The following is a 26213-nucleotide window of genomic DNA, read 5'->3' on the forward strand; positions in this document are numbered from 1 at the left end:
TTCTGTGCATTAAGAGCATTTCATGATTAACAGCTCTCTTGAGAGGCATATTAAAAAGGGCAGAGAATAAAGGTTTGGCCAGGTATCAAGTCTCTGAAATCTAAAATTGATCAGTAGCTGTGATCTGCCCCTTCCCTTTAATGTTAAAACTCCCTCCATTCAGGGTGGCAAGTGTTGGGGTTCCGTTCCCTGCCATGGGGAGCTTCTTGTTCCCCCTTTTCCCCTGGTTGCTTTTCGATAGTGTTCCGGCGACAAAATAAACATTTCTGTTTTGTTTTCCTCGCAGAAGAGGTACAGGTGAGGCGAGGTGTAACCAACCTCCTGGGGCTCTGTGGGCTTCAGGAAGTTCCCAGTGTCTGTTTAGGAAAATCCTGTGTACTGATCGGGGTGCCTCCTTCTCCTGGGTCCGCCTTGATGCGGAATCTGAGTAGCATCAAGGCAGAAACTGGCCTTGCTGATGTCAGGTCCGTAATCGCAGTGTTTGGGGGTAACCTGTGGGGACGAAGCCCGAGCATAGGAGCAGGCCAGACTGCTGGTCGAGTGGCCGCTGCCTCTTCCTCTCCTCCTGGCCCCTTGGGGGCCCTCCTAGGTGCACGCATGTCCCTGGCCTCCCCAGGTCATCACCCAGTGTTGGCAGAAGCCACCATCCTGGAGCCCACGAGGCAGGTTTTCAGATTGATCACTAAAAAGAGACCATTGCGGGGCATCAGGATGGTGGTTCTCCAGGGTAAGCTGCCAGGGGCCACATGGAATGAGAGCTTCCGGAAAGGCAGTTTGACACCTGCCATATCCAGCATTGAGCTGTTTGTCACAATTGCTTTACAAGGACAAGGGGTCTGGCTCATTGGCCCCTTGATGTCGTCAGACTCAGGTTGCAAATCACAGGTCAAATGCTGATGAATCTGAACTTTAGGTTGTGAGGTGTGACTTAATACCATTTTTAAAAAGCTGAGGCATTGCTTGTGAGGGCAATTGCTTGTGAGCTGGCTGGGGTATGGATTGAAGAAAAGGAATTAGGGTATCTTTTCAAACCATGTGCATTTAGTGATGTGGGAAAGGACAGAGCTTTTATATAATTCTTTAGTTGTATTTGTGTGTGTTTTTTCTGTGTTGTATTTGGTTTATGTAACAATGTTTTAAGAACATTTCCTTCAAAATCAGGAAGATATCTCTAGGTATTTCTTTCTTGGAGTTCTGTTTCTTTGTTATTAAGTTCAGCACTCCTGGAACTTTTCTGTGGAAACCTTGCAACAAGTAGTCTCCCCTGCAATACTGTGGTGAAGGCTTTTTGTTTTGTTTTTTCTCTTCTCTCAAAAACTGGTCTTAAATGACTAAAAAACAAACAAACAAACAAAAAGAAAAGCAGTTCATCTTTTAGATCAATATTTCTCTCCTGTGCCGGAGGCCTGGACCTTGAATTGTTACAGCACATTGGGACTTGTCAGATGTTAAATAATGAAGGTAAAGAAGAAAACGAGCCACTGATGGCAAAATTTGTCTGATTTTTTTTTTTTAAAGAACCATTTAAATAAACAGTTATAGTCAATTCATAATATTTAGGACTTCTAAATAGAAGGAAAAGAGCATTTAGTCTGTGGACTTTTGGCTACAGATTCAGCCTGACTTTGTTAGAAAAGTTCCTGGTCACTTACTGTCCTTTGTGTCTGCTGCTGCCCCTGCACTCAGCAGCATGTCCTAGTGGACAGACTCTGCGGGGCAGTGTGTGCCCTTGCTGTTCATGGCCCCGCACACGGGCGGAGGTGTGCACATTAGCTGGGTATAAATCACATTGCCCGGATGCTCTTCTTTCCATATAGCCTCCAACCCTGCTACATCTCAGGTTCATTTTGTCTTTAAAGGTCTAGAGGGTGAAATCAACACATGGTGTTTTACTGGTGCTTCTGGCTTTTTTAATACCTTCAGCGATAGTTTACATATTTTCGTGTTAGATTTCTGTACTAAGATCCATGCCAAAACACACTTTCATGTCTGCGAAGTTGTCTGCAAACACTGCCATTTTCTTTCAGACTGTAAACTGGACTGTATTCCTATGTAACGTGTGCCTTGGATGCCCTAAAACAGAGGCTCACTTTTGCCAGAATGCTTTCCTTGTTGCTTTCTTCCCTCCGGTGCCTTTCCTCTTCCCCCTTTCTCTCCTGTCTAGTTCCATGGCACCCAGGATTAGAGAGTTCGGTTTGTCTGGACTTGAATCTGTGGAACCAGCAAACTGCAGACAGAACGACTTCTGCCTGCAGCATGTGGCTGGAGCATGGGCCCTGGGCTTGCCTTTCAGACGGGGGACAGTGCTCTGGAGGTCCCACACATTCCCAGGCAGTCTGTGCCTCTTACATGGGAATATTTGTGCAGGTTGTTCCATGGGAATGCCTGACAGCAAAGAGAAAGCAATTAACACTGGATTCAAATTGCTTAAAAAATGAAAGGACGCCCATTTATGTACAAATGATGGTATTTTGTGTGTATGTCAGGGTATGGAATTTAAAGATCATCTAAACGTATGAGGTGGCACTAAAAATGAAGTTTAAGCTTCTTGGTCTGCATGTAGTTTCACTGCAGCCTTGAACCGCCCTGAACTGTGTACCATAGGCCAACTGGTCGTGCCCATGTTGAATGGAAACAGATGCCAGGCTGAGACCAGGAAGCCCACGGGCATTGAGGGAACCAGCCAGCCAATGAGCAGCAGCCCGGAGTTGGCTCAGATCTCAGGATACCAGGCGGTTTCCTGCATAGAATACCTAGTACCCTTTGCTCAGAAAGCCTTCCCCAGCTTGAATCAAGGATTGTTTTTAATAACAACCTTTTTGAGAAATAATCCATACATCATACAGTTCACCCATTTAAAGTGCAGTTCAAGGCTTTTTAGTATATTCACAGAGTTGTACGTCCCCACAGTCAGTTGTAGAACATGGTCTTCATCTCCAAAAGAAGCCCACACCCTTCAACTGCCACCCCCTCTCCCCCCCGCCCCCCCGCCCTGGGCACCCACACTAGTCTTTCTGTCTGTAGATTTGCCTGTTCTGGACTTTCATGTAAATGGAATCACATACAGTATGTGACCTTTGTGACTGGCTGCTTTTCACTTGGCATATGTGAATGTATCAGAACTTTTTTTATCACCAAATAATGTTCAGTTGTATAGGTAGATCACATTCATTTATTCATTCACCAACCAATGGACATTTGGGTTGTTTCCACTTTTTGGCTATTACATATAATGCTGCTGTGAACACGTTTGTGTCCACATTTTTGTGTGGGTGTACCACCATTTTCTCTTCTCCTGGGTCTGTATCTTGGAATGGAGTTACTGTACCCTTTTACCTTCTCCCCAGAAGTGTCTGAGGGTTCCGGTTTTTCCATCCTTGCTGACAGTTGTTATTGTCTTTCTTATTTCAGCCAATATCTCATTGTGGTATTGGGTTTTCATTTTCCTGATAACATGTTGAACACCTTTTCACGTGCTTATTGGCCATTTGTACAGCTTTGGAGAAATGTCTAGTCAGATCTTTTGCTCATTTTTAAATTGGTTTTATTTGACTTTATTATTGAGTTATAGTAGTTCTTTATTTTAGATACAAGTCCCTTATCAAGTATATGATTTGCAAAAATATTCTCTCATTCTGTGGTTTGTCTTTTCACTTTCTTGATGGTGTCCTTTGAAGTACAAAGGTTTTAATTTTGACAAAAACCCAGTTTATCTATTTTTTCTTTTTTTGCTTGAGCTTTTGGTATCAAATCTAGGAAACCATTGCCTGACTCAAGGTCCAGAAGATCTATGCCTTGGTCTTCTCTAGGAGTTTTGTTTTGTTTTTCAATTTGTTTTGTTTTGTTTTTTAAATTTTTTGGGGGGACAGTGTGTTTCTCCAGGGTCCATCAGCTCCAAGTCGTTGTCCTTCAATCTGGTTGTGAAGGGTGTAGCTCAGCTCCAAGTCCAGTCGCTGTTTTCAGTCTTTAATTGCAGGGGGCACAGCCCACCATCCCATGGGGGAATCGAACCATTAACCCTGTTGTTCAGAGCTCATGCTCTAACCAACTGAGCCATCTGGCCGCCCTTGCCTAAGAGTTTTATATTTTATAGTTTCAGTTCTTACACTGAAGTCTTGGAGTTTATTTTTAAAAGCCCATTTGTCTACCTCCTGTAGGGAAGGCTATTGGAAGAAACAGCCATTAAGAAGAAATGGGAAGGGAGGATTGGGCTTTTCATGAAACATGTGGTATGACTGGAAACTGCCTGGGCTTAGGATGCCCCGTCTAACAGCAGGTGCCTTTTCTTCCTTCAGTCTGCATGGCCCCTTCTGAGGGAGCCTTCTGACCACTTCTCTGCCACCCCACTTGCCTCGTTGCTCTCTTACAACCTTCCATGGCATGTATCACCAAGGGAGTCTACACTTGCCGGTGTACTGAATTTTTCCTAGACTTTCTACTGAACTATAAACTCCAAGAGGGCTTATCTGTTTTATTCACTACGTTTTCCTCAATACCCAATACTTAGTTTTTGGAGAATGACTTTTCCTGGATATCCACGTATTCTGGAATAGCAGCCACTAGTGTGACACGACAGGGTCATTGGAATAATTAAGGCCGTGGAAACCCATTCAGGAGAGAGCAAGCCCTTTGGGCAGACTTGGCGAGGCCCTCCATGGTGGAACATGCCTCTGAGGAAAGCGAAAGAAGGCGCAGGTGTCCCTTTTGTGCTTATCCGAGGAGGTAACTCATGGTCACTTTGCTGCCAACAGTAAAAGTCTTTTTTTTTTTTTCAGCAAAGGCCATGTATTGCCTGTTAACGAAATGAAGAAAGAAGGTGGACTTTGTTATTTCCTAATTGTGGAATTACATACCGGAATGTATTGCCATTTAGTGCACAGTCTTGTAGTCTCGGAAGGCAAACTGCCATATTTCAAGGTGAACCCAGCATGCGCTCCCAAGTTCAACCTTTGGAGCCAGCTGCCTGTAATACATTAATGGCATTAAGTAAAGTACTATCTCCATTAGAGGAGGAGGGAAGGTTGCATTCGCTGGAGAGAACACACGTGATGACTGAGCCGTCACATTTGACCCTCACCATCACGTGCCATGTACACGTCAGGTGTAATGATCCTGGTGGCAGTTTGAGAAGATCCTGTTTTGCGCGTTGCTGCAGCTCTGGTTATAACGGCTCGTCCCCACATAAACAGTCAACACACAGATGGCATCTAGGGACTGACTTGAGCGAGGTTACTAAGAGCCCTTGAGGAAGAGCGGAGGGTCTCTGATGCCTCATTTGTTGTCATAACCCCTGGCCTAGGGATTTATCAACCTCGCTTTGTGACAGCAAATGAAGTAACTTTTCATTCCCCTTAGTTAAAAAGAAAATACTGTTAAGATTGCAGCCCTTTGAGAGGAAGGAGCAGTAAGGTGAAAGAGAAAACGAGAAGTGCTGGACTCAAAGTACAAATGTTGGAAATGTTTATGTGACAATTATACAGCTGACTGTTCTTTTATCTTCTCTCAGGAGAATGAACAGATGAGACATACTGGATCATTATAGATGCCCCTAAACAAAATACTTTCTGGAAATGCTATCTGTCTTGGAGCTGCCTTCCCGCTCCTGGGCTGCCAGGCAGGCTTCCCTCACCAGCAGTAAACCCACTTTAAAGCAAAGTTAAATCTAATTTAAGGACACAAATTGAAAAAGCAGGTTTGTTTATTGCAGTGTTAGACTTATTAACTCACAAAAGCCATGAGCCTTGGTCTTTCTGTTTACAGATATAAAATGAAACTCTAAATGAGGTTTAATGGGCTTCCCAGATCATGTTCCCTGGACAGATTTTTTTCCTTTCAACAGTAAATTTTGAAATCAAAAGGACTGAAAAGAAAGGGGAGTGCTTCCTGTCATAAATAGGATGGGTGGCATTCTTTAAAGCATTTTACAGCTTCCAACTGTGCATTATAATTTCAGGGTAGGTGAAAAGCATTCTGAGTTTTTTAAAAGTAGTATATGTTCTTGCAGAAACATTTATCAAGCAGGGACTGGGCGGGTACCAGGCACTGAGATGGTGGAAGGGTGCCCGGACCCCACTCTCACCGAGCTTCCACGCCAGTGTAAGTACATCAGCAAGCGAAAGGAGACACCCGGTGCCTGAGAACACTGAGCGGAGGAGATTGTAAAACACACCTCGGATTGGATGGGTGGGGGTGGGGGGTGAGAACTCGGGCTGCAGGGGGCAGTTAAGGGCTGCTGGCCCGGCAGCCCGCCTATGCGCTGTGCTGGTGAGACGGCCCTGCTGTGCCTCTAGTGTGACCGCACCTGCCCTGTCCCCCGTCTCCTACAGGCTGTCCTCACACGTTGGGACTTCCTGTGACACACTTGAGACTTTCTTTCTGGCGTCAGCAGAGGATCGAAGGAGTAATGGAGCCGCAGTGTGTTAACAGGAGGGAATAATACCCTGTAGTGGGTTTTGAACTGAACATGTGTGGGCTACACAGTGGCAAGTGGAGAGAAGGAAGAACACAAAATAATGCATCGTACTGACTGCTGCTATTGCAAAGATTAGAAATGAATTTGGCTGAATGGCTAGAATTTCATGTCTGTTGGGTTCTCTACTTGTGTAAAGTTACCTCTTTATAATTTTTAAACATTTAAAAATAAAGCAAGGGAAGCAGCTCCCTACAGGAGCCATGGTGCTTTTTCAAGCATGACAGTAAGTGTGCACCAAACCAAACCGAGCCCTGGCTCTGGGATGGCAGTGACGGCCGCAGCACGGCTGATTTCCTGGGACCTTGACTGTCTCCTGTACGTTGTTGATGGTACGCTGGCTACCAGAACCAAGTTGGGCAGCTGGTAGACGTGATTGGCGTTATTAGAACTAACCTATGGTCTTGTGCCTATAGAAATGTCTGCTCAGCCTCTGTGATTCCATTTATTCTTCAGGCACAATAATGCTTCTGTAAGACACTGGTTTTCAAACTCCACCTCCAAGGAACCCGGGGCTCCACAGAGCAGTATACTGTTTAGCAGTGATTCCTACCTGACATAAAGATTTAAACTGCTTGAAGAACCCACTCACAGTCTCCTCTTTAATCTGTCTTTAGATACTGGGGTTCCAGATTACGTTTTTATTTTAAATGTTAGAATTATGTTTAAGAAAAGTTTGAAAACCACTTTGGAAAATTAGTTTATTAGATAATAAACAAGCTATGAGGAGCATCCCCATATAAGAATTTTTATGTCTTAGAAGTTGCTTCATGGAAAATGATCTAAAATTGAAGTTAGAAAAAATAAACCTTTAGGATGCAAGCTATAAAGAGCATTGAGAAATGTGCAGTGTTAATACATATTGGATCTGGAGTGGGTAGTGATTCACAGAGGGCTGTCTCTTTGGCACAGAGAGACAGGGAGCAAGCTGGTGTAGGGCTTACTCTTAACAGCTGCGTTTCCTCAATGCCGGGGTCACGTGCCCACACATGGCAGCTTATATATACATTTGTGCTGGGCCTGTAGGCCCAAGAGATGCTCCGTTTCAGAAGGGATGCCAGAGCTTGTTCGCTTGTGCGGAAGGAACGTGATCCGTAGAGAAAGGAGTAGGACTTGAAGACCCCAAATTCAAGAGCACCCTGTGTGTTCCTGGCAGGACCGCCCTGGAGCTGGTGAGAGCCAGCTCTCGAGGTTCTGTGACGTCATACTGGTGGGTTTGGGGGGTTAAACATTTACGGGCATACCTGCCTGTGCCTGATTCCCGAAGTCTAGGCCGTGGGCCGTCAAGACAGAGCAAGGGTCAGCAAACTTCAGCCAGGCCAGCCTGGCCCGCAGCCTGTTTTTGTCAAGTTTTATCTGCAGATGCCGTGCTCAGGCCCCTGTTGACATACTGGATAGGGCTGCTTTTGTGATATAATGGCAAATGAGCTGAAAAGCCAAAAATGTGCATTCTCTGGCCCTTGACAGGAAACATTTGCGGGCTCCATTCTGGAGTCTAGCAGGAAATTGGTTGTGGATCCACTAACCTGTCTCAGGATAAAAGGAGATCGAGGTGGGGAGTGGGCTTGTCCTTCAGCAGCTTTTCTCTCCTGTTTCCAGGACAGAACAGTTAATGCCAGGGAGCCCCAGTGTGTCCTGCTTAAGGTCGTGGTTGTGTCACAGAGATGCCCGTTGGGTCACAGTCCTGTCCTCTGAATCTGAGACGTGGTTAGGAATACAAATGACCTGCAAGGCAGGGGCCATTTTTCAGGCTCTGCTGGAAATCAGAGGAGAGGCTTCCTTCACCCTGTACTGTATTTCTGAGCCAAGAAGTCGTTCAGCTCGGCCGAGCCTTTTGGGTGGTGAGAACTTTCTTGAAATGGCAGAAATGCCATTCGGCTGGGCTGATGCAGGTGCAGGACTGAGCCATCCACCTTTACAAATAGTTTGCACACTTCTCAACATCTGGCCCCTGCTGTACTATCCGGGGTGGCAAGAGAGATGCCAGCTCCCCCAGGCTTGGGCCCCTCCCTGGTGGCGCCCCTGCTGGCGAATCTGAGACTTGCTCCAGCCCCTCCTGCTCCCAAGTCCAGTCCCAGGAGACAGCCCCTCGTCTTCCTCTGCCGTGCTGGCCCAGCGCCTTCCCTTCCCCTCTCAGCAAACAGCATCCCTGTGACAGCCACCTTGCTCCGTCATTTCACCAGTTAACAAACAGTTTTTGGAATTAATACTCACACGGTTTTACAAGTTCAGTAAATAATGAACTTTTGAAGTCAATAGGAAAGCCAGAAACATGCTACTCCTGCTAAGCTGGCAGCAGGCACTGTGGGAGTTGCTGTGCTAGCACCTGCCTGGGTGACCTCGCTTGGCTCCCACAGCCCAGAGGGGCCACGCTCTTCTGCCCCCCACTCTAGGGAGACGAGCCGGGTGTGGTTGGAGCAGCTAAGCGAGCTTACAGGGCTGGGTGACAGAGCCAGGCCTCCGGTGGGGGGCATCTGTCTCCATGGGCAGGACACAGTGGGTCATGAAATCAATTTAGTAGGTCACCAGCCATCATTAAAAAAACATAATAAAAATCAGTGTGTTGCATATAGTGAGGGAAAGTATAAAAAAAAAACAACCTTAGGTTTCTGTGTGTGTACGTGTGTACATGTTGTATGCCTGTGTGTGTGTATGTGTGTTGGTTGCAGTAAATGTGTTGGGAATGAGGAGTGCTGTGCGTGTTCCTGCGGGACACCTTCTGGATGCCCAGGCCACGTGTCTGCTCAGGTCTCCCAGGTGGCTGAGACCCGTCACCACAGTTGTACCCCGTCATCCTGGTGGGAGTCCCTGCTGTGAGGGCAGGGGGCCCCCTCCAGGAGCAGTTACATGGTTCATTGGAGGGTTTTCATTCTCTGTCATCAGATGAGGGGCAAACATGGATGGGCTTCCGCATTCTTCCCACCCCAAATTCTAAGGCCCTCCTGTCTGTGCCAACTCCAAAGAACCAGTCACATTCTGGGCCACTCCTGGGACAGCACTGATGTCTGTGCACTCACCACTTTGTTCACGGACGCTTCGGAAACCTGGGAACCTGGAATTAATTGGCAGTCATGTGTATCAGCGCTGCCAGGTTAAAACCCACCTAGCACTGAGGGCAGCACCCACATCATCCTTCCGTTCAGTCTCCCCCAAAGCAGAGCACTTTGGAAAGCAGATTTTCAAACTAGTTTCTATTAGATCAAAGTATTTACAGGTGCACAGCTGTGTATGCACATCTGTATGTCGCAACCTCGTGACTTCGTGCGAAGAACTGGGGACCTAAGTTCCCTTCTTCGCCATCATCCTTCCTTATTTGTGGGCTGGGCACCATGCTGATGGCTCGCACGTGTCCGGGCGGTAGAGGCACTCGTCCTGGCACTGCTGGCAGGAGGTGGGCCGGGCCCAGCTGTGGTCTGCACTGAAAACGCAACAGAGAAAGGCCGGCTCATCGTGGAAGTAGGCCCCTCCTCCCCACAGCCCTGCTCCTCTCACTGGCCCCTTCTGCTTCCCTGCAGCTTGCTTGCCCTCCTGCCTCCTTCCCCGTTCTCATCCTCGCCCCTTGTGTCTCCGTCTGGCCGCTTCTGATTGTGTTTATGCTGTTCAGCTAAGATGTTTGCTGACTCTGGCTCTCATTGATTTCTAGCGTGCGTTTAGAGTGACTGAATTTGAGTCATTAAAAAAATCATTAAATTTTTTCGACTCTATGGAGACATGATTGAAGTATAATAAAACGTGAATATTTAAATGTGACTTGATGAGTTTGGCATTTGTACACTCCCATGAAGCACTGAGACGGGAGGACAGACTCGGGAAGCCATCCGTCCTGCCCGGCTCCTGGGGTGGTCGTACATGTGTGCACTGTTTATTTTTCATTTCGCTGAGGAAGTTAAAAGATAAGGTGACCCCTACCCCAATTAATTAATTGAAAAACAAAGAAGAGCAGATCCACAGAATTAGAAACCTGCTTCTGAATGTCCTGGCTGCCAGCACTGAGAACTCCACTTCCCTCCGTTACCAGTGAAGGAAGGATCTTGATACAAGTACCTGACGGCCGCTGTCAAGGACTTTGTACGTGTCTCAGTGACCCGGAGACTGGCTGTTCCATCGTTGCCTGCTGTGGAAATATTTCTGGGAGAAATTGAGACAAATGTCACTTTGCTGCCACCTTTTTGGGAAGACCCCTGGTCTATGTGGTGACAAGCGGCTAAGCGAATTTCAATGGCAATAAAAACAAAGAGTGTTTAGGGGATAAAACAGAAGGATTTTCTTAGTGAAATATGAAGAGAAGTGAAAATCTTGTGCAGGAGCAAAAAATCTGTTAGGCCATCAGCCTCTCACAGCATCTCTGATGTCTTTTAAACATCCTGTCATTAAAATATTGAAATGCGTTTAGTTCTTTTGCAATGAAAAGGCTTGTTGTTGTTTCTGCTCTTGATGTCCGTGGGGAGGGGGTGGTGGGTCTGTGCTTCCTGGATGCCTTGTTAGCCCTTAGGGGTCAGAAGACTACATCTCTTATTAATCAGGACAATAAACTATTTTTAACAGTAAGAGAAGTGGAAATGCTGACTTCACATTGATTGTGAAAGAGCCTTTTACTAGGCTGTCTCTGGACCTTCTTCCAGTCATGGTGGGACCGCCCTTGCCTCCTCTCCACCCCTCTGGGGGCTTATCCTACTAGGAAATAGGCCTTAATTTATGCTTTGTTATTTCTGTACGCGTGAATAAGATGAAGGACAGCACAGGAAGGAAACATGAGAGGCTGAACCTTCCATTCTCAAAATCAAGTCTGAAAAATAAACTTGTCTGCGAGTTTTAGAATGGCAAACAGCAGTGATCGTCATAGGCAGTTGTGCTCAGGTCACACGATTCTAAGCTGTTCTAACATTTTGAAGCTGACAGCGTTTTCCCATATGTGAGCCCACTAAAAACTGGTGCAAGGACTGTTGTCCCCTCTGTGCAGTCGTGAGACGGGAGGCTCCTCCCCCAGGGCCTCGTCCCTGTCCCCTGACTGTCCCTCCCATGTGGGGTGCTAGCTTCCATTTTCAGGGCTCACAAACAAAAGGCACAGCCAGTTCATGCATGGGGCTGGCAGTGTCTGAGGCATGTAGAGGACCGTGAGTTGGGAGAAAACAGAAGGGGTAGAGGCCTCCCAGAGGCGTTTGGGGTCCTCCATGCGCGGCCCCGGGGATTCTGCCGGCTTCCTCTGAGTTCGGTGTGGTGTGAGGAGCCGGCTTTCTCAGGGCTCTTTTCACTGGTTCCTCCCGCTCGGGATATTTCAGGGGCCGCTCTGTCCCTTTTATGGTCTGTTGTTAATTTCTATTGGCTGTATAGGAAAGAACATTTTATTGAAGATGGAAAGGTTTCTGAGACCCCTCCAGTCTGAGTGGCTTCCCTTTTGTTGTGATGGTCTGAGGCTATTAGCTCATTTCCATGCACCTCTGAAATTCTTTCAGGGATGTAAAAGTTCCTTGGTATCCTGTCCTTACAAGTTCAAAGGGCCTGGCTGCCCACAGGCAAAGGGCAGCGCCACCAGAGTCCCCCGAATTAACAGAATTAACACCCTGTCTGGAAGCTGGGAGCGCGCACTGTAGCCTTGGGGAAGGATTCTTTCCGAAAGATTTGTTTCTTTCCTTCATTCCTAATTGTTTGCATATAAATCTATTTATAGTAGATTAAAGGAGAGATCTGGCCAGGTCGGTGGGTAATGATATAATTTACAGGGGCCTCAGCCAAAATGATGAGATTGCTTATATTTTACTGTTGCCACAAATGGATTCCTTTAAAGGGTCTCCCTCTTTCAAAGGCAATAAAAACAGAGTGATGGAAGGAGGCTTTTTCAAATGCACATAATCACTTCCATGTATGGCTAATGTTAAACCAATGATGGAATATAAAATGGTAGACTGCTAGCTGTGTGTAATTGAGAGTGCTTTGATGCAGTAGAATATGGTCTGGAACTGGATTCTGAAAACCAAATTCAGGTAGTTTCTGCGTAGAGAATGTGCCTCAAGGGCCCCTGCCTCTGTCAGCTGAGGCAGCCAGTGCTGGGATCAAACTTCTATGTTGTCTCTAGCGGGTGTGTTTGTTGGGGGTGGCTGGCAAATTCCTGCTGCTAAACCTTTAGTAACAAAAGTGTATGTTTACTAAACAGCATCCACGTTTGGCTTGTCTATTCAGTATGTTGTGCAAACCTACAGCAGGAGCTCTTTGCATCAAAGTAGTCACCTTCCTTTCCCCTCGGGTAGATGCGCCAAACTCCCCAGAAGGCGCACTGTGCCTCGTCTCAGGACTGTGAGAGCAGTGTCTCCTGCTTGGCGGCGGTTACTGTTCCAGTCCACATCATTGAGCCACACCGGCTATTGCAGGAGTTACGTAGTTGTGAAGGCACCGCACCCTTCACGGGCAGCTCCTGCGGGCCGGGCACAGCCTGGCTGGGTGGTGCGTTCCATTCGCCAGTTACGTTCTGTGGTCATCTGTTATCTTGCAGATAAACTGACATTCACTAACAGTCCTAATGAGGAACGTGGTTCCTTTCATCGTAAAAGAAATAAAACTAAAATGAAACTTAAAACTAAAAGTATCAACAATGTTAATATACTTCAGAGAGTACAATAGTTCCCCCCATGTTTGTGGTTTCAATTACAGTTAACTGCAGACTGAAAAATATTAAATGGAAAATTCCAGAAACAAACCATAAATTTTCTGTTGCGTGTTGTTCTGAGGGGGGAGCCATCCCTCTCTGACCCGCCCAGGACGTGACTCATCCCTCTGTCCTGCGTCTCCGTGTGCGCTCCCCGCCCGTTAGTGTTAGCGTCACCTCACGATCAGACCAGCTGTCATGGTATCACAGGGCTGCTGTTCTAGTCCCGCTTATTTCACTTCATAGTGGCCCAAAGCGCAAGCGTAGTGATGCTGGCAATTCAAGATGTGCCAGAGAGAAGCCATAAAATGCTTCTTTTAAGTGAAAAAGTGGAAGTTCTCCATAAGGAAAGAAAAAAATCATAAGCTGAGGTTGCTAAGATATCTGTGGTAAGAACAAATCTTCATTCTATTTGTGAAATTGTGAAGAAGGAATAAGTTTTGGTGTCGCACCTCAAACTGCAAGTTATAGCCACAGTATGTGATAAGTGCTTAGTTAAGATGGAAAGGCATTAAAGTTTACCACAGATACGTATATGTAGGAAAAAACGTAGTATATATAGGATTCCATACGATCCAAGATTTTAGGCATCTGTCCACTGAGGGGGGGCCTCGGCACGTATCCCCTGAACCGGGGGGACTACCGTAACTTTTTTCTACTACAAAAGGCTCTCGAGCATTAAACGCCTTAAGCTAAGAAAATCTACCAGTTTGTTGCTTACTGGATTTTCTCTCGTTTCTTAAGGTTCGCCATCGGTGGTGTGAACTCATTGTTAAGCACAAATACACAAAAGCGTACAAAAATGTGGAGAGATTCCTTCAAGAAGACCAGGTAAGTTTTGGTTTTCAGCAGATGGGGATTCTCTAAACGCTATCCCGTCTGGTGCACTTAACACAGGCACCCACGGTGTCGACATTTTTTATAACAAATACTTAAACATTTTCCAGAGATTTTTTCAAGGCCTTGGAGCTCACCTGCCACACACTGAGCTGATTTTTCCCTTTCTCATTGTCCCTTTAAATTTGAGCCGTGCCCCTCCGAGGCGCCCTTGGGCTTCCCCGCTGTGGCCCATGTCGTACCAAGTGAGGCTCACACAGCGTCATGGCCTCGCGGAGCCTCAGGGCAAGGTCAGGGCCGTGTCTGTATCTTCACGACCCTGATGTAAAGTATGTGTGAGGATTAGACTGGGAGAGCCCCGGGCGGCCGGAACCGTCTGCTCTGGGTCTGCACCTGCCTCGCCAGGCCAGACCCCTGTGCCGAGTGTCTTTCCTGCGAGAACTTTCCTCACTGTTCAAATGGGATAGTGGCCATCTTCTGAGGAGTCGACGGGCAGCATGTGTGTGTGTGACCGTGTTCGGGGCTGTCCTCCTCACTGCCTCTGCACCCACCGCCCTCACCCCGTCCTGGCTCTCCATGGCAGTGCATGTGCCTGGGCGTGCCGCTGGGAGCTGGCCTCCAGTGTGTTCCTGTTGGCATGACCGCTGTGCCTGTGAGCGAGCTTTCTGCTGAGCACTGTGGCTGACAGAGCGGAGCCATGTTTCAGCTGGGGCAGCGTGGGGGTAGGGCAAACAAAAGGACTTTTGAGAGGGCCTGAGTATGGGGGGCTGCCAGCAAGCAAGGGCTTGGTATTCCCACAAAGAAAAATACACGACTTTGTACCAGAAGAAATGTCACATTTGCACAGTGAGCAGGAGGTGTTTGGAAACACAGAGAGGAGTATAAGAAGAATCAAATGCAAGAGAAATTTAAGGTCTATTCTGAAAACCAAAATTAACTGCAGTATACTTAGAACCACTGTCTTTCCCAAATAAGGATTACCATATATATATCAACTTTTTCAGGGAAGAGTTTTTGAACTCTTAAGTAGACCGAGCTTGTGCTATCTTTGAGATCCTGCTTTTAATTTGCTCCGCCAGACTGCAGTCCAGGGCATAACTAAGCTTGGAACAAGAGAGAAGGCAGAACCAAAAGGGTCTTTGGTCTTCCAGAACATAATTGGCTATTTTTAAAACGAGGGAAATGCAGATGGGAGTGTTTGCAGCATTGTGTTTGAAACAGTGGAGCCAGTGTTTGCCACAGTGGTGGGATCGTTGAGGGAACGCGGTAGGGCTGGGCTGAAGCAACAGGCATCTTTCCCAGGGGGCATGGCGTGATGACTTCCGACCCATGGCTGCCGTGGGACATGGTGGTCTTGGTTTCCCAGCAATGCCTATGGGACACCCTTTCCCGGGAAGAAGGCCTGTGTCTTTGTGACGTACACAGGGCATCTAGATGCTTTTTCCAGCTGTGCAGCAGGCTTCCTTGGTGGTCGTTCTGTTACCCTCGTCTTTATCCAGAACGTTCCCAACACAATCACCACTAAAGAAATGTTCAGTCCGTTGTCAGTTGAAATTGCCGGGGTTCTGTTGACAGACTTGACAGCTGAGACTTCCTTGGAGTTTCAGTGAAAACAAGAAAGAGAAGGGGATTGAAAGCTATAAATTCCAGAAGTACAACTGTTCAACTGTCTTACCATTTCTTGGGTCTTGGCAATTTCTGAACCAGCAGGTTTGTGTGCAGCCACAGGCATGGGCCGTGCACATGCGGACACAGTTTCTTCTCCTCATGCTCACTGGCCTCTGTCCCCGCAGGCCATGGGCATTTACCTGTACGGAGAGCTGATGCTGAGCGAGGACGCCCGGCAGCAGCAGCTCGCCCGGCACTGCTTTGAGCTGACCAAGGGGCAGATGGACGTGTGCTCTGCTCAGGTGGTGGCGGAGATGTTGTTTTAACGAGGTAATTCTCTCCCTGTCCTTTCCCCAATGTTCCTACTGGAGAGTCCTCTTAGGAGCCAAACAAATCAATAACTAAATGGTGAGTCGAGAGCCCCTGTGGCTTCAGTCCTCTGCTCCAGCTCAGGCGGCCTGGTGGCCTTGGAGCGTGGGGCGCCTGCTGGCAGCGGCAGCTTGCGGCCGAGGCTGCAGCACGTCGTCTGGTGAGTGGCCACCAGAACGCAGGGGCTGTCCACCCCCCGGGCAGAGCGGCTCTCCTTGGCGTCGTTTTGTTACTTGGAGGAGCAAAAGTGGGGAGGAGAACATCTTGTGTAGGTTAGCAGGTAGACAGGGAAGGCCAGCAGAAGTGTGGAGTCTCCACGGGGAAGGCTGACATGGGCGTGCATTACCTACCGGCTGCCCAAACTGTCGGGGCTGTGAGGGCCCGGCGCCTTCTCTGGCTGCTCCCGCCTGACCGCGGGGGCGCAGGCTGGCAGGAGGGCCTCTGCCACATGCTTCTCGCCGCCGCCTGTCCTCAGGCGGTTCTGTGTCCCAGCAGAATCGCTCTCCTGCTCACAGTAGAGTGGGCATCCTAAAATATTTAAAATAAATCGCTGCTTCTGTTAAATGTGCTTGGAATTGACCTGCTAGATTTACATCCTAGCAGTTAGGTTTTAAATGCAGGTTTCTGCATTTCAAAAGTAAGCAATGGTGCATAAAATTTTAAAGTAGGACTGTGGGAAAATAAGTGTATTTTTTGCTCTAACAATCATTTCTGTGTCTTTTCCGTTTTTCTTCAAGGTTTTACATGTTATTTAATAGCGTATGTCTAACTTGGTATCTTTTTTTCTTTAACTTAACATCAAATCTCAAGCATTTTTCATATTATATAGCTTCTCTATAAATATATATTTTACTGGATATTTAATATTTTGTATTGGTCCTCTTAACCCATTGTTGGACATTTAGTTTGCTCCTAATGTTTTACTCTTATAAACACCATTTCTGTCTAATGTTTAAGTATCTCCTATAGCTGAGAGAACTTTAGTAGTGAGGAGAGAGAAAAGGTTTTCTGAAGTGTGATCCTGCTCTTCCAGAAGAGTCCAGGAACCGTGTTGGCCAGGAGACGGCAGTGGTGGCAGCAGCTGTACGTCTTGTAGTGACACAGCTGTGTGCAGACACTGCCCGGAGCTCCGGCTCCTTGGCACAGACGGGCCAGTTTAAGTAACGGAACCGTTGCGCAGTTATCTGGTTGCCAGCCTCACACAGTAATCAGTATAAATTACATTTCTCTTTAGATGTTTAGTTTCACGGAGAGTGTGTGTTCCTTGAAGTGTGTCATTTGGGCAGACAGTGCTTTCCCTGTCCCATGTTCCGAGTTATGGGAACCACCGCGGACACACAACTCTCGGGAGCCTCACTGAGTTGTGTGCCCCAAGCACTGGCAGAGGAGTGGTCCCGGTGACGAGTGTGCTGTTTTCTCGCCTCCCCTCTGAGGTCATCCTTGCTGTCTCTGCCCCTTCCAGATGAACAGAGGTCACGTGCCCTTGTGTCCCCCACCTCCGCTTTCTCAGTGAAGATCAGTGACTTGTACCTCCCAGCAGCTGGGGACCCTTCCCAGCTTGAGAGGGGCCCCTGGGACACCCCACACCCCTTAGTATCTGTACCCCAGGGTTAAAGGCAGCCACAGCCCTGTCGTCACTTCCTGCCACAGGCTGGGCGGTGCTCTTTTCATGTCATGATTAAAACTGCACTGGCATTTGTATGGTCGTCACTGAGTCCTTCTGATTTAAAAAGTTATACCTCTAGGAGCCAAGTAAATGAACAACAACAAAATAAAGCCCAGCTGGTAGCGTAGCAGGCCTGGAGGTGGTTTGTCGCCGCGTGTCCGAGGATCCTGGCGCACGTGGTGTGGGCTTGAGCGCGCAGGCACGGCGGCTCCAGAGTGCTCTGGCTGCTTGGGTTCCTGGCATGCTGATTTGTGACTTAAGATAAAATCACATTGCCAGGGATTACCACGCAACCACGACCTTGGCTGCTCCTCCAGAGGCCATAGTCACTCTCTCTCTGCAGTTCGGAGAACAGACTCATCTCTTAGCTCTTCCCTGGAAAGAAGAAGCCAGCAGCGCAGAAGACACCCACCAGCACTCTCATTAGCCCGGCCGACGACCTCTCTGACGAGGTGCAGAGCTTAGCTGATTGGTGAACAGTGACTGGTTTCCGCTTTGTTCACAGTGGCTAAGTTCTGCACCTGAAGAGAAGGTGAGATGGGGACAGTTAAGTTGGAGCTGCTGGGTCAGAGGCCGCCGCCGAGCGGGCAGCTGGGGGCCGAGCACAATTCTGGAGGAGGAGAGACCTGCTCTGCCCCAAGGATGCACTTTCTCCTGTCACAAATGCAAGGAATGTACCAAAAGTCTGCAGAACTATAAACCACTAATTAGACATCTCATGGAGAGGGCAAATGTATTGAAAGCTGCAAAAACTATTCGTATAAAAAAGTAAATAAAACCATTTGCATCACAAAAATCAAGTAAAACCATGTCGGCGGTTGATTGTATGTGAGTCGGGCTGGGTCATTCACGGAGAGCCTTGTTGTATTTTCCCTGAGCACCGTGACTCTCTCTTGTATTTGCAGCCTAGGTTTTTGTCTCCTGCAGTCCCCCGCGGACGTCGCTGAGCCGCTTGCTGGCCCAGGCACTGCTTCTCCGGGCTGTCGATTGGACCCGCCCTCCGGTGCCTACTGAGCTGATATCAGTTCTCATTTTACACACTGGCTCAGTTCAGCAGGAACAGGAGTCGAGCCCTCAAGCAAAAAGCCTTCCTGTTTGTAAGTGCCCAGAGGCTCGGGAGCCGGGACTCCACTCACGGGAAGACGGGCCACCGCGTCGGCCACCAGTCCCCAGCGGCAGAGGCGGCGCCCACCTGTATGTGGTCCTGAGGTGTGGATGGTGGTGGAACCGCAGAGCTCCACAGGGATGAGCTTCCACCCTGAAGGCAGAATGCATGCGGAGAGTGCCGAGCACGTGTGACAGGCACTGCTGCCCTGCCGCTGTGGTGACTGGCTGGGAGCCGGAGTGAATGCAAGTCTGAAAGGGGCGCTCTCCCTGGTGTCTGTCTTGTGAATGGAGCCTGAGGTACAGCGCTGGCTTTCACAGCCACGCGTGAGCAAGGCTAAAGGCCAAGGGCAGCTGTAAACCACGTTCTCGGGGCTGAGATGGGGCCTGGGTCTCATCCTGTCCGCCACTGTCCTCTCTCCAGAGTGGAGACCAGAAGCACACAAAGGTACCCGTTTACAGGAATTCCTCTGTTGTGACCCGGCAATAAATTTTATTGCTGTTTCCTTTGCAGGAAAGATCACAGTGAGAGTCTTTCTCATAATCTCCTCGTAGCCCTGGTGGGACCAGAATCGCATTGACCCTGGGCATCAAAGGAAGGATACAGGCCGCTAACTAAAGCCTTCATCCGACAGCAGCGCCCACGCCTCGGTGCTTCTCCTGCAGAGGCTGCTCTCAGCAGAGCACATGTGACAGGCGCCGCCTCGTAAACGAGCTCCTTGGGGCCGGGGGCCTTGGTCCCTCACCCTCAAATGCCACCTCAGCACACTGAACCTGAATTTGGTCTCTTCTGTGGGTTTAAGGCAGTTCTTTCACACAGGTAACTAAAGATAACCTTGAGACATGTCAAAAAACCCGCTGGACATTTGGCATCAGGCCCCTCAGCATATGGCTGCATTGGCTATTTCTGTAATTCCAGAAAGTCACCGAGTTTCTGTATACTGGGACCAGTGAACACCATTTGCTGTTCTCCCCTGGATCATTTCAGAAAGATTCTACATAATTATTTTGATTGATGCGTCCATTATTTAGATTTTCCCCAAAATGTTGGTGCTTTTTGGTAAAAGTACAGGATATGAATCTAAGACATATTAATAATAAAATGTAATGGATTAGTGTGTTTGTATTCCTGTTTGTTTCTGAATTTAATGCTGTTTCCTAAAAAAAGGTAGTGTAACAGGCAGCCTTGGTATCCCGGAAGGCTGAGGCCGGGGGAGGGGCTCTCCTGCTTTTCTTGGAGGCACGAGGGGGGAGTGTTTGGGGGGAGGGGTCTGTGTTAATGTCGCCTTTCTTCCCCACAAATGTTGGAAGTTTAAAAAAATACACCAAGCTTCCTAGTATCATCCAAGGGGCAGGATGGTTTAAAATGCCATCGAAGCCACACAGGTGGTGCCGTCGTGTGACGGCACACGGGCTGGGCTGCTCGAGAATGAACTCGAGCCCACACCACCCGGCTGCTCTGGGGCTGCTGTCACCTGACTGCGTCTGGCCTGTTTGGGGTGAAGCAGTTTTAACACATTCCTTCATTCGAAGCTCATGGTCCTCAGAGTTGTTTAGCAGTGACTGTCTTTCTAGAAGGGTTTGCATGTGCTCTGCCTATGTTTATGTCTGCTGTTCACCATATTGGTACAAGAATCAAAATTTTATTTTTAAATTTAAATAAACACAGTGCTGCTTTCTGTAAAGAACAAACTATGCTTTCTCCCTCTCGTCGGCGTGTGTTTGGCCCCCTCTGACGCGGGGCAGGAAGGGGCCCAGAGCACAGCCAGCACCTGCCCACCTGGGGAAGACGCTCAGCCCCTCCTGTGGCCTGAGGGCACCAACTGGCCTCATTCCTACAAGTGAAAGCCACATTTTGTAACCTTTAGGAAGATGACTGGTCCCCTCCTTCCCGGGGCCACCGAGACCTGCCACTGGTTCTGAGCACAGGTCATGACCAGCGAGCGGTGGTCAGTCATGGAAGAGCCGTCAGAACCCACACCCCAAGTCTTGGCCAATCCTGTGGGTAGTTGGCTTGTGCTGCCGGCAGACGTGGGCACCTTGGTGCCAGGTGGTATCCCCAGTAAGGGAGGTGAGGGAGGGAGGAAGAGGAAGCTGGCCTCCGAGGGGGCCTCCTGTCTGCTCCAGCCACACCCAGTTACCCACTTCATCCGACTTTCTGCAGACTGCACAGGCTTTCTCAGCTTGCCCCTCTAGTCTAATTTTCTGAGAGTGCCATAGAGAGCACGCTGTGCAGGAACCTGTGGCCAGGGCTGCCAGTCAGTAAGGAGACATATCTAAGAGTACACCTCTGCATTTTTAAATGGTTCATCTGTTCACAAAAAAAAAAGTCTGCGTTGGGAGCTGACAAACCACCCGAGGCCTGTGATAGGATCTGAGTTAGAAACTGGCTGTGCCCCACTCGGGCACTTTCCCAGCATGACCAGAGCCCCTCCCAGGAGATGCCAGGCGGGGATGTTTGCAGAGGACCTAGGAGCCCTGCTGCCCACTCCCTGCGTGTGGTGCACCCGTGAGTGAAGGTGTGCCGGCCCTTCCCAGGTTCCCACGGGATCAGGCTTGGTCAGGTTGAATTCCGTTCTCAAGGGCACGTACTAAGTGACAGGCAGGATATAAATGTGGGTCCACGTGGCTCAGCATTTTCCTCCCCATGCCAGTGCCTCGCAGGGTGTGGCCTGTTCAGTAATAAACTCAGGGCACCCTGTCTTGTTCTCAGCCGGCCAAGGTTTGAGAGGCCCCTGCTCCTAAGCCAGTTTGCTGTAAGGATGGGGCTGGGGGCTGGGGGCAAGTGGCCCCTGCTCTGGAAGGCATGGAAACCTGAGCTTCAGTCTGCTGCACTGAAGTCACCATGGAGAGGTCACCAAGACCTGTCTACACGGGAGTCGGGCACACTTAGCACAATTTCTGGTCTCTGCTCCCTGGGCTGAGCGTAGGAAATACACTAAGAATAAGCCTGTTTCCCAACAAGGTGATGTTTCCACTGAGCAGAGAGGCCAGGACAGAGGACGGTCCACACGCCTCCCCTGACTCCCCCGCTCTAGTGAAAGCAAAGAGCCCCAGCGCCCCCGCCCCCTGTAGCTGCACTTTCCCTCAGCTGTGTGTGAATTTGACCCTAAAACATTGTCGGCATTGACCAGCCACTCTACAGGGGCTGCTATGGCCCCCCCACCCAGAAGTGGTCTGTGGTAGGTGATAGGCTCCCTCCTTGTGCGGTGCCCGGGCCCACCGAGCCCCAGAGACGGGGACACCCTCGAGCCAGGCAGGTGGAGGTACCCAGACCAAAGGCTGAGGCACAGAACCAGCAGGGTTTTTAACTTGGCGGGTATAGGCTCGTTAAAGGGGTGAGAAGAGGCAGCCCTGTGCTCTGAGCCAGTTTGATTTTGCCAAGCAGCTGTCCCCGGAGAACAGGGCTCCGGAAGTGGGGTGCTCCTCCAACCCTGAGAGCACAGGCCCTGCCCCTTCTCAGAGCAGGTCTGCCAGGTCAGCCTGTGCTTGGATCCCAGCAGGCTGGCCTCTGATGTCCCCTGAGTGTGCCACAGGCGGGGGAAGTGGCCCCCGTGGGCAGCCCCATTCCCTCCTGCACCAGGTTAGGCTGAGGGACTGAGCTTCAGAAGGCGGGGGGTGCAGGAGCACCCAGAGCCCTCACTGCCATCGGGCTCCCAGCACCAGGCATGGGGCTTTGGGCAACAGCCAGGGCAGAAGAGGCTGCAGTTGTCGCCTGACCACGGCAGGAAATGAAGGCGGGAGGAGACGGGAAAGAAATGCAAGACAAGACGGTTCAGTTTTCCTTCTAGGTCTCTATTTTAGGATTAAAGGGTTTTAAAGCATTTGTTTTTATTGGAATTTCAAATGAAAACATTGAAATAATAGTCTCCATCGCGAACAAGGTACAGAGATGTCACATAAGCAGGCAGAACCCAGTGCCCCAAATGTAGGAAGCAGACATGGAAGCTGCATCCCTAACCTGAAGTGTCCCTGTTAGTAACAAGCAGGGCTCTACAAGGTTAAAGATGCTTCTGGTACATTTGGGCTTTCTACCCTGATCACCTGGACACTGGGTAAAGCCCCTCCCTCACATCCCCAGCCCAAATCCTGGGGTTGGGGCCAGGGGTACCGTGTACGAGGTGTGATAAAAAAATACAGTGAATGTTTAAATGTAAGAAAAAGTATTACAGTAAAAGACACATTGCCATTAATCCCCCTCAAAATACTCCCCCTCACTTCGAACACACTTATCCCATCGTTCTTGCCACTTTCTGAAGCAGTCCTGGAAGTCCTCTTTCATGAGTGTCTTTTAGTTGCCCTGTCATGGCTGCCTCTATGTCCTGAATCATTTTGACTTTGGGGAAGAGCTAGAAGTCACATGGTGCCAGATCTGGTGAATAAGGTGGATGAGGACACACCATTTTGTTTTTATTTGACAGAAATTGCTGTACCAGAAGCATTGTGTGACACGGAGCCTTTCCATTGTGATCACAAAATACGGTGAATGCTGCTGCTGAGTGCCATCCAACGGAAAGGCAGGGATCTTCCATATGGGAAGCGGAGCATCGAACCTTAGTAACAGTGTGTGACAGGTTTCAGCGTTTTCAGTGCAGTCAGTCAGGTGTGAGCTATAGTTGAGAGATGGCATGTTTAAAGTGTGCCGTAAATCATCATCATGACAACGTTCTGTGTCACACATCACTTCTGGTACATGGCAATTTCTGTCAAATAAAAACATAACTGTGTCCTCATCCACCCTATTCACCAGACCTGGCACTGTGCGACTTCTGGCTCTTCCCCAAAGTCGAAATGATTCAGAACATTGAAGCAGCGACAACAGGGCAACTAAAGACACAAGAGAGGACTTCCAGAACTGCTTCAGAAAGTGGCAAGAATGATGGGATAAGTGTGTTCAAAGGGAGGGGGGTTATTTGGAGGGGAGTTAATGGCAATGTGTCTTTTACTGTAATAATTTTTTTTTTTTTTTTTTAATTTAAACATTCACCGTATTGTGTGATCACACGTCGTAGGGCATTTGCTTAGACAGTGGTCAGCCCGCCACAGTCGGCCTCACCGAAGACAACTAACACACAGGGCGGCTGGAAAGCAAAGCTGAGTGACTTAGGATCAAGGGCCAGTGTTTTCAGAGTTTTCCATTCCAGACCAGCCACCTCCCCAGCCTACAGACAGCCAGCTGGGCGGGGAAAGAGGAATGTGAGAAGGAATCTGCCTAGCTCTTCAGCTGGGCCGACCCATCCTGGGAAGCCAGTCTGTACCAGCACATCTCCTGCCAAACAGAACTCTGGGTGTCCCAGGCCTGTGGCCTCCACTGGCTGGCCTCCCACCCCATTGGTCCTCCACACCCCATTCCAGAGAAAGCAGGGAGGGAGTGCAGCCCTGGGCACTTCACCAGCAGGTGACAAGGGCAGTCAGCTTTGGGTAAGGCAGTCTCTGGAGCACCTCTCCCAGGGCACCTTGGGCTGAATCCCCTCTGGGAGCAGAGAGAGGGTGGGTGGCCCTCTGCAGGGCCCAGCCACTGCAAGGACTGCCTGCACAGGTGCCCAGAGGGTGGCCGCCCCAAGCCTGGGCTTCCTGGAGCCGTTTCAGCCCAAGGTCAGGGCTGGACCTCTGGAGCCCGAGGGACCTGGGCTTTGAAGAGCTGCCGGACAGTGCCCAGAGGCCAAGCTCAGTGTGTGTGTGGGGGGGGTTATGAACTCTTAACCCCAGGCCACTCCGGATGACAAGATGACAATAACCTGGGGTTTACAATGTGGAAGGGAGGAGAGGCCTTTTGGGGCTTTTCAAGAGCCAGATTTTATAGATCTTTTCCCACCCTTTGGTGCTGTCCGGGGATATTGGTCTGCTAATAAGGCGTTTCTGTTCAGTCCAATGACTAGAGGGTGTTAAAACAGGAGGAGGGGGCCAGGAGCCGGAAGGAAGCGACCGTCCCCAGGACTAGCACTGGCCTCAGCCTGCGCCTGGATGGTGGGCGAGCATCCTGACACGGGTATGAGCAGAAGCAGACCAGCCCTCAGGAGGCCCAGCCAAACCCGGAAAACCCGAGTGCACACGCAGCGAGGCTGAATGCAGCAATGCAGATAAAGGCCTCTGACCACACTTTTCCATCTTCTCCAGACGGCTACGGAAAACTATTCTGGTCCCTGGCAAATGTCGCTTGAGATAAAACAAATTCAGGCGTTTGGCGCATCAGTCCTAAGAACTGGGATGGGAGACAGGAAAACTGCTCCAAAGGCCAGTCCCCGGTCCCCAGACTCCAGACCCCGGTCCCTGGACCACCCCCGCCGCCCCCCTACGCAACGCCCCCCTTCCCCGGCTCAGCCAGCCTGTGCTGGCTGCTGGGCACTGTACCCAAGCACCACGTCCCTGCTGGGGGCTGAGGGGTACATGGTGGCTCCCTGTGCAGGATGCACATCTGGAGGGGCCTCGTGCTACCTGGCCACACGCCCCTGTGGCTCCCTCAGGGCAACAGAGCCTTCCTACCTGTGATTTCCCTCAGCTGAGGCCTTTGAGACTGCTCCCGCCACTGCAAACCCACCCTGGAGGGCAGTGGGGTGGGAGGTGCTGCAATCACCGAGTCCCCAGTCGGCAAGTTCTGTTCCAAGTTCTGTTCTGCTCTAACAGTCCTGTCACAGGTCTCCCAGAACAGGCCTCAGAAGCACAAGTGCGTGTCCTAGGGCTGGAGGATGCTTTTGGCCAGATGTGAAAGGCAGCCCTCGGGTTAGGACCGCACCGCTTTTACCCCTGCCTTGCATTTCCACAACTGCGATTGCAGTCTGCCAGCACTGGGACAAGCGATGGGTAATGAGGGAGACACATGTGACTCGTGAGAAGTGAGATTAAGTAGGAGCACCTTACAGGGTTTGCTGGTGTGTTGGAACGAGGGTGCGTTTATATTGGGTTATAAAGAAAAGACAGATAATATAAGGGAAAGTAATTGTAGCTTTCTGATGTTATCTGCTTTAATTATGTGTCAAGGAGGGGAGATGTGCAGAAATCGTGCCTTCAGCGCGCCTGCAGGCGGAGGCTGTTCTCGTCACAGGCTGGACAGAGTGACATGTGGGACGTTGGGTCATGGGCACAGACTGCCCCAACTGGAGGTGCTCGAGAAGCCCCAGTCCTCAGGCCAGCCTCCCTCTGTGTTGGGGTACCTGCAGCCAACCATAATCAGCAGGTTGTCTTTTTCTAGAAAACTGTGTGTCCAATGCTGGAACCTAAGTCCTGTGAAAAAGCTATAAAAAGGCCACCGTGCTAATAAGCTGCAGCAAACAGCAGTGCAGCTGTCTCCTTTTAAAGTTACACATGGCGCCCAGGCCCCTCCCTTAATGGCGTCATTTGACAATAAGCTGCTCTCAGAGTAGGCAGACAGGTATCTTCCTTTATTTGTTGATATTAATTACAACTTTTTTTTCATACATCAGATGTGCAAACATATAAACAATATGTGAGCAGAAAGTAAGTTTTCCTCCACCTGTTCCCTTGGTCCCTTCTCCAAACCCAGCACAGTTAGATAGGAAAGG

At 49.4% G+C, this 26213-nt stretch overlaps 1 protein-coding gene across 9 annotated transcripts in view; it reads left to right on the plus strand.

The window, feature by feature from the left end:
* AOPEP (aminopeptidase O (putative)) overlaps nucleotides 1-19819 on the plus strand; it is a 344124-nt gene extending 324305 nt beyond the window's left edge. For 2 of the 9 annotated variants that reach the window (XM_074330240.1, XM_019711970.2), the window contains 3 exons: nucleotides 13854-13940; nucleotides 15740-15884; nucleotides 19208-19819. In XM_074330240.1, coding sequence (XP_074186341.1) covers nucleotides 13854-13940; nucleotides 15740-15880 — 228 coding nt within the window. In that variant the 3' untranslated portion in view covers nucleotides 15881-15884; nucleotides 19208-19819. The other 7 variants (XR_012495670.1, XR_012495669.1, XM_019711974.2 and 4 more) reach the window with 7 other exon arrangements.
* The last annotated feature ends 6394 nt before the right edge of the window (nucleotides 19820-26213 follow it).

This window comes from Rhinolophus sinicus, linkage group LG04, assembly GCF_036562045.2.
Source record: "Rhinolophus sinicus isolate RSC01 linkage group LG04, ASM3656204v1, whole genome shotgun sequence".
In the NCBI taxonomy this organism is placed as follows: Eukaryota; Metazoa; Chordata; class Mammalia; order Chiroptera; family Rhinolophidae; genus Rhinolophus; species Rhinolophus sinicus.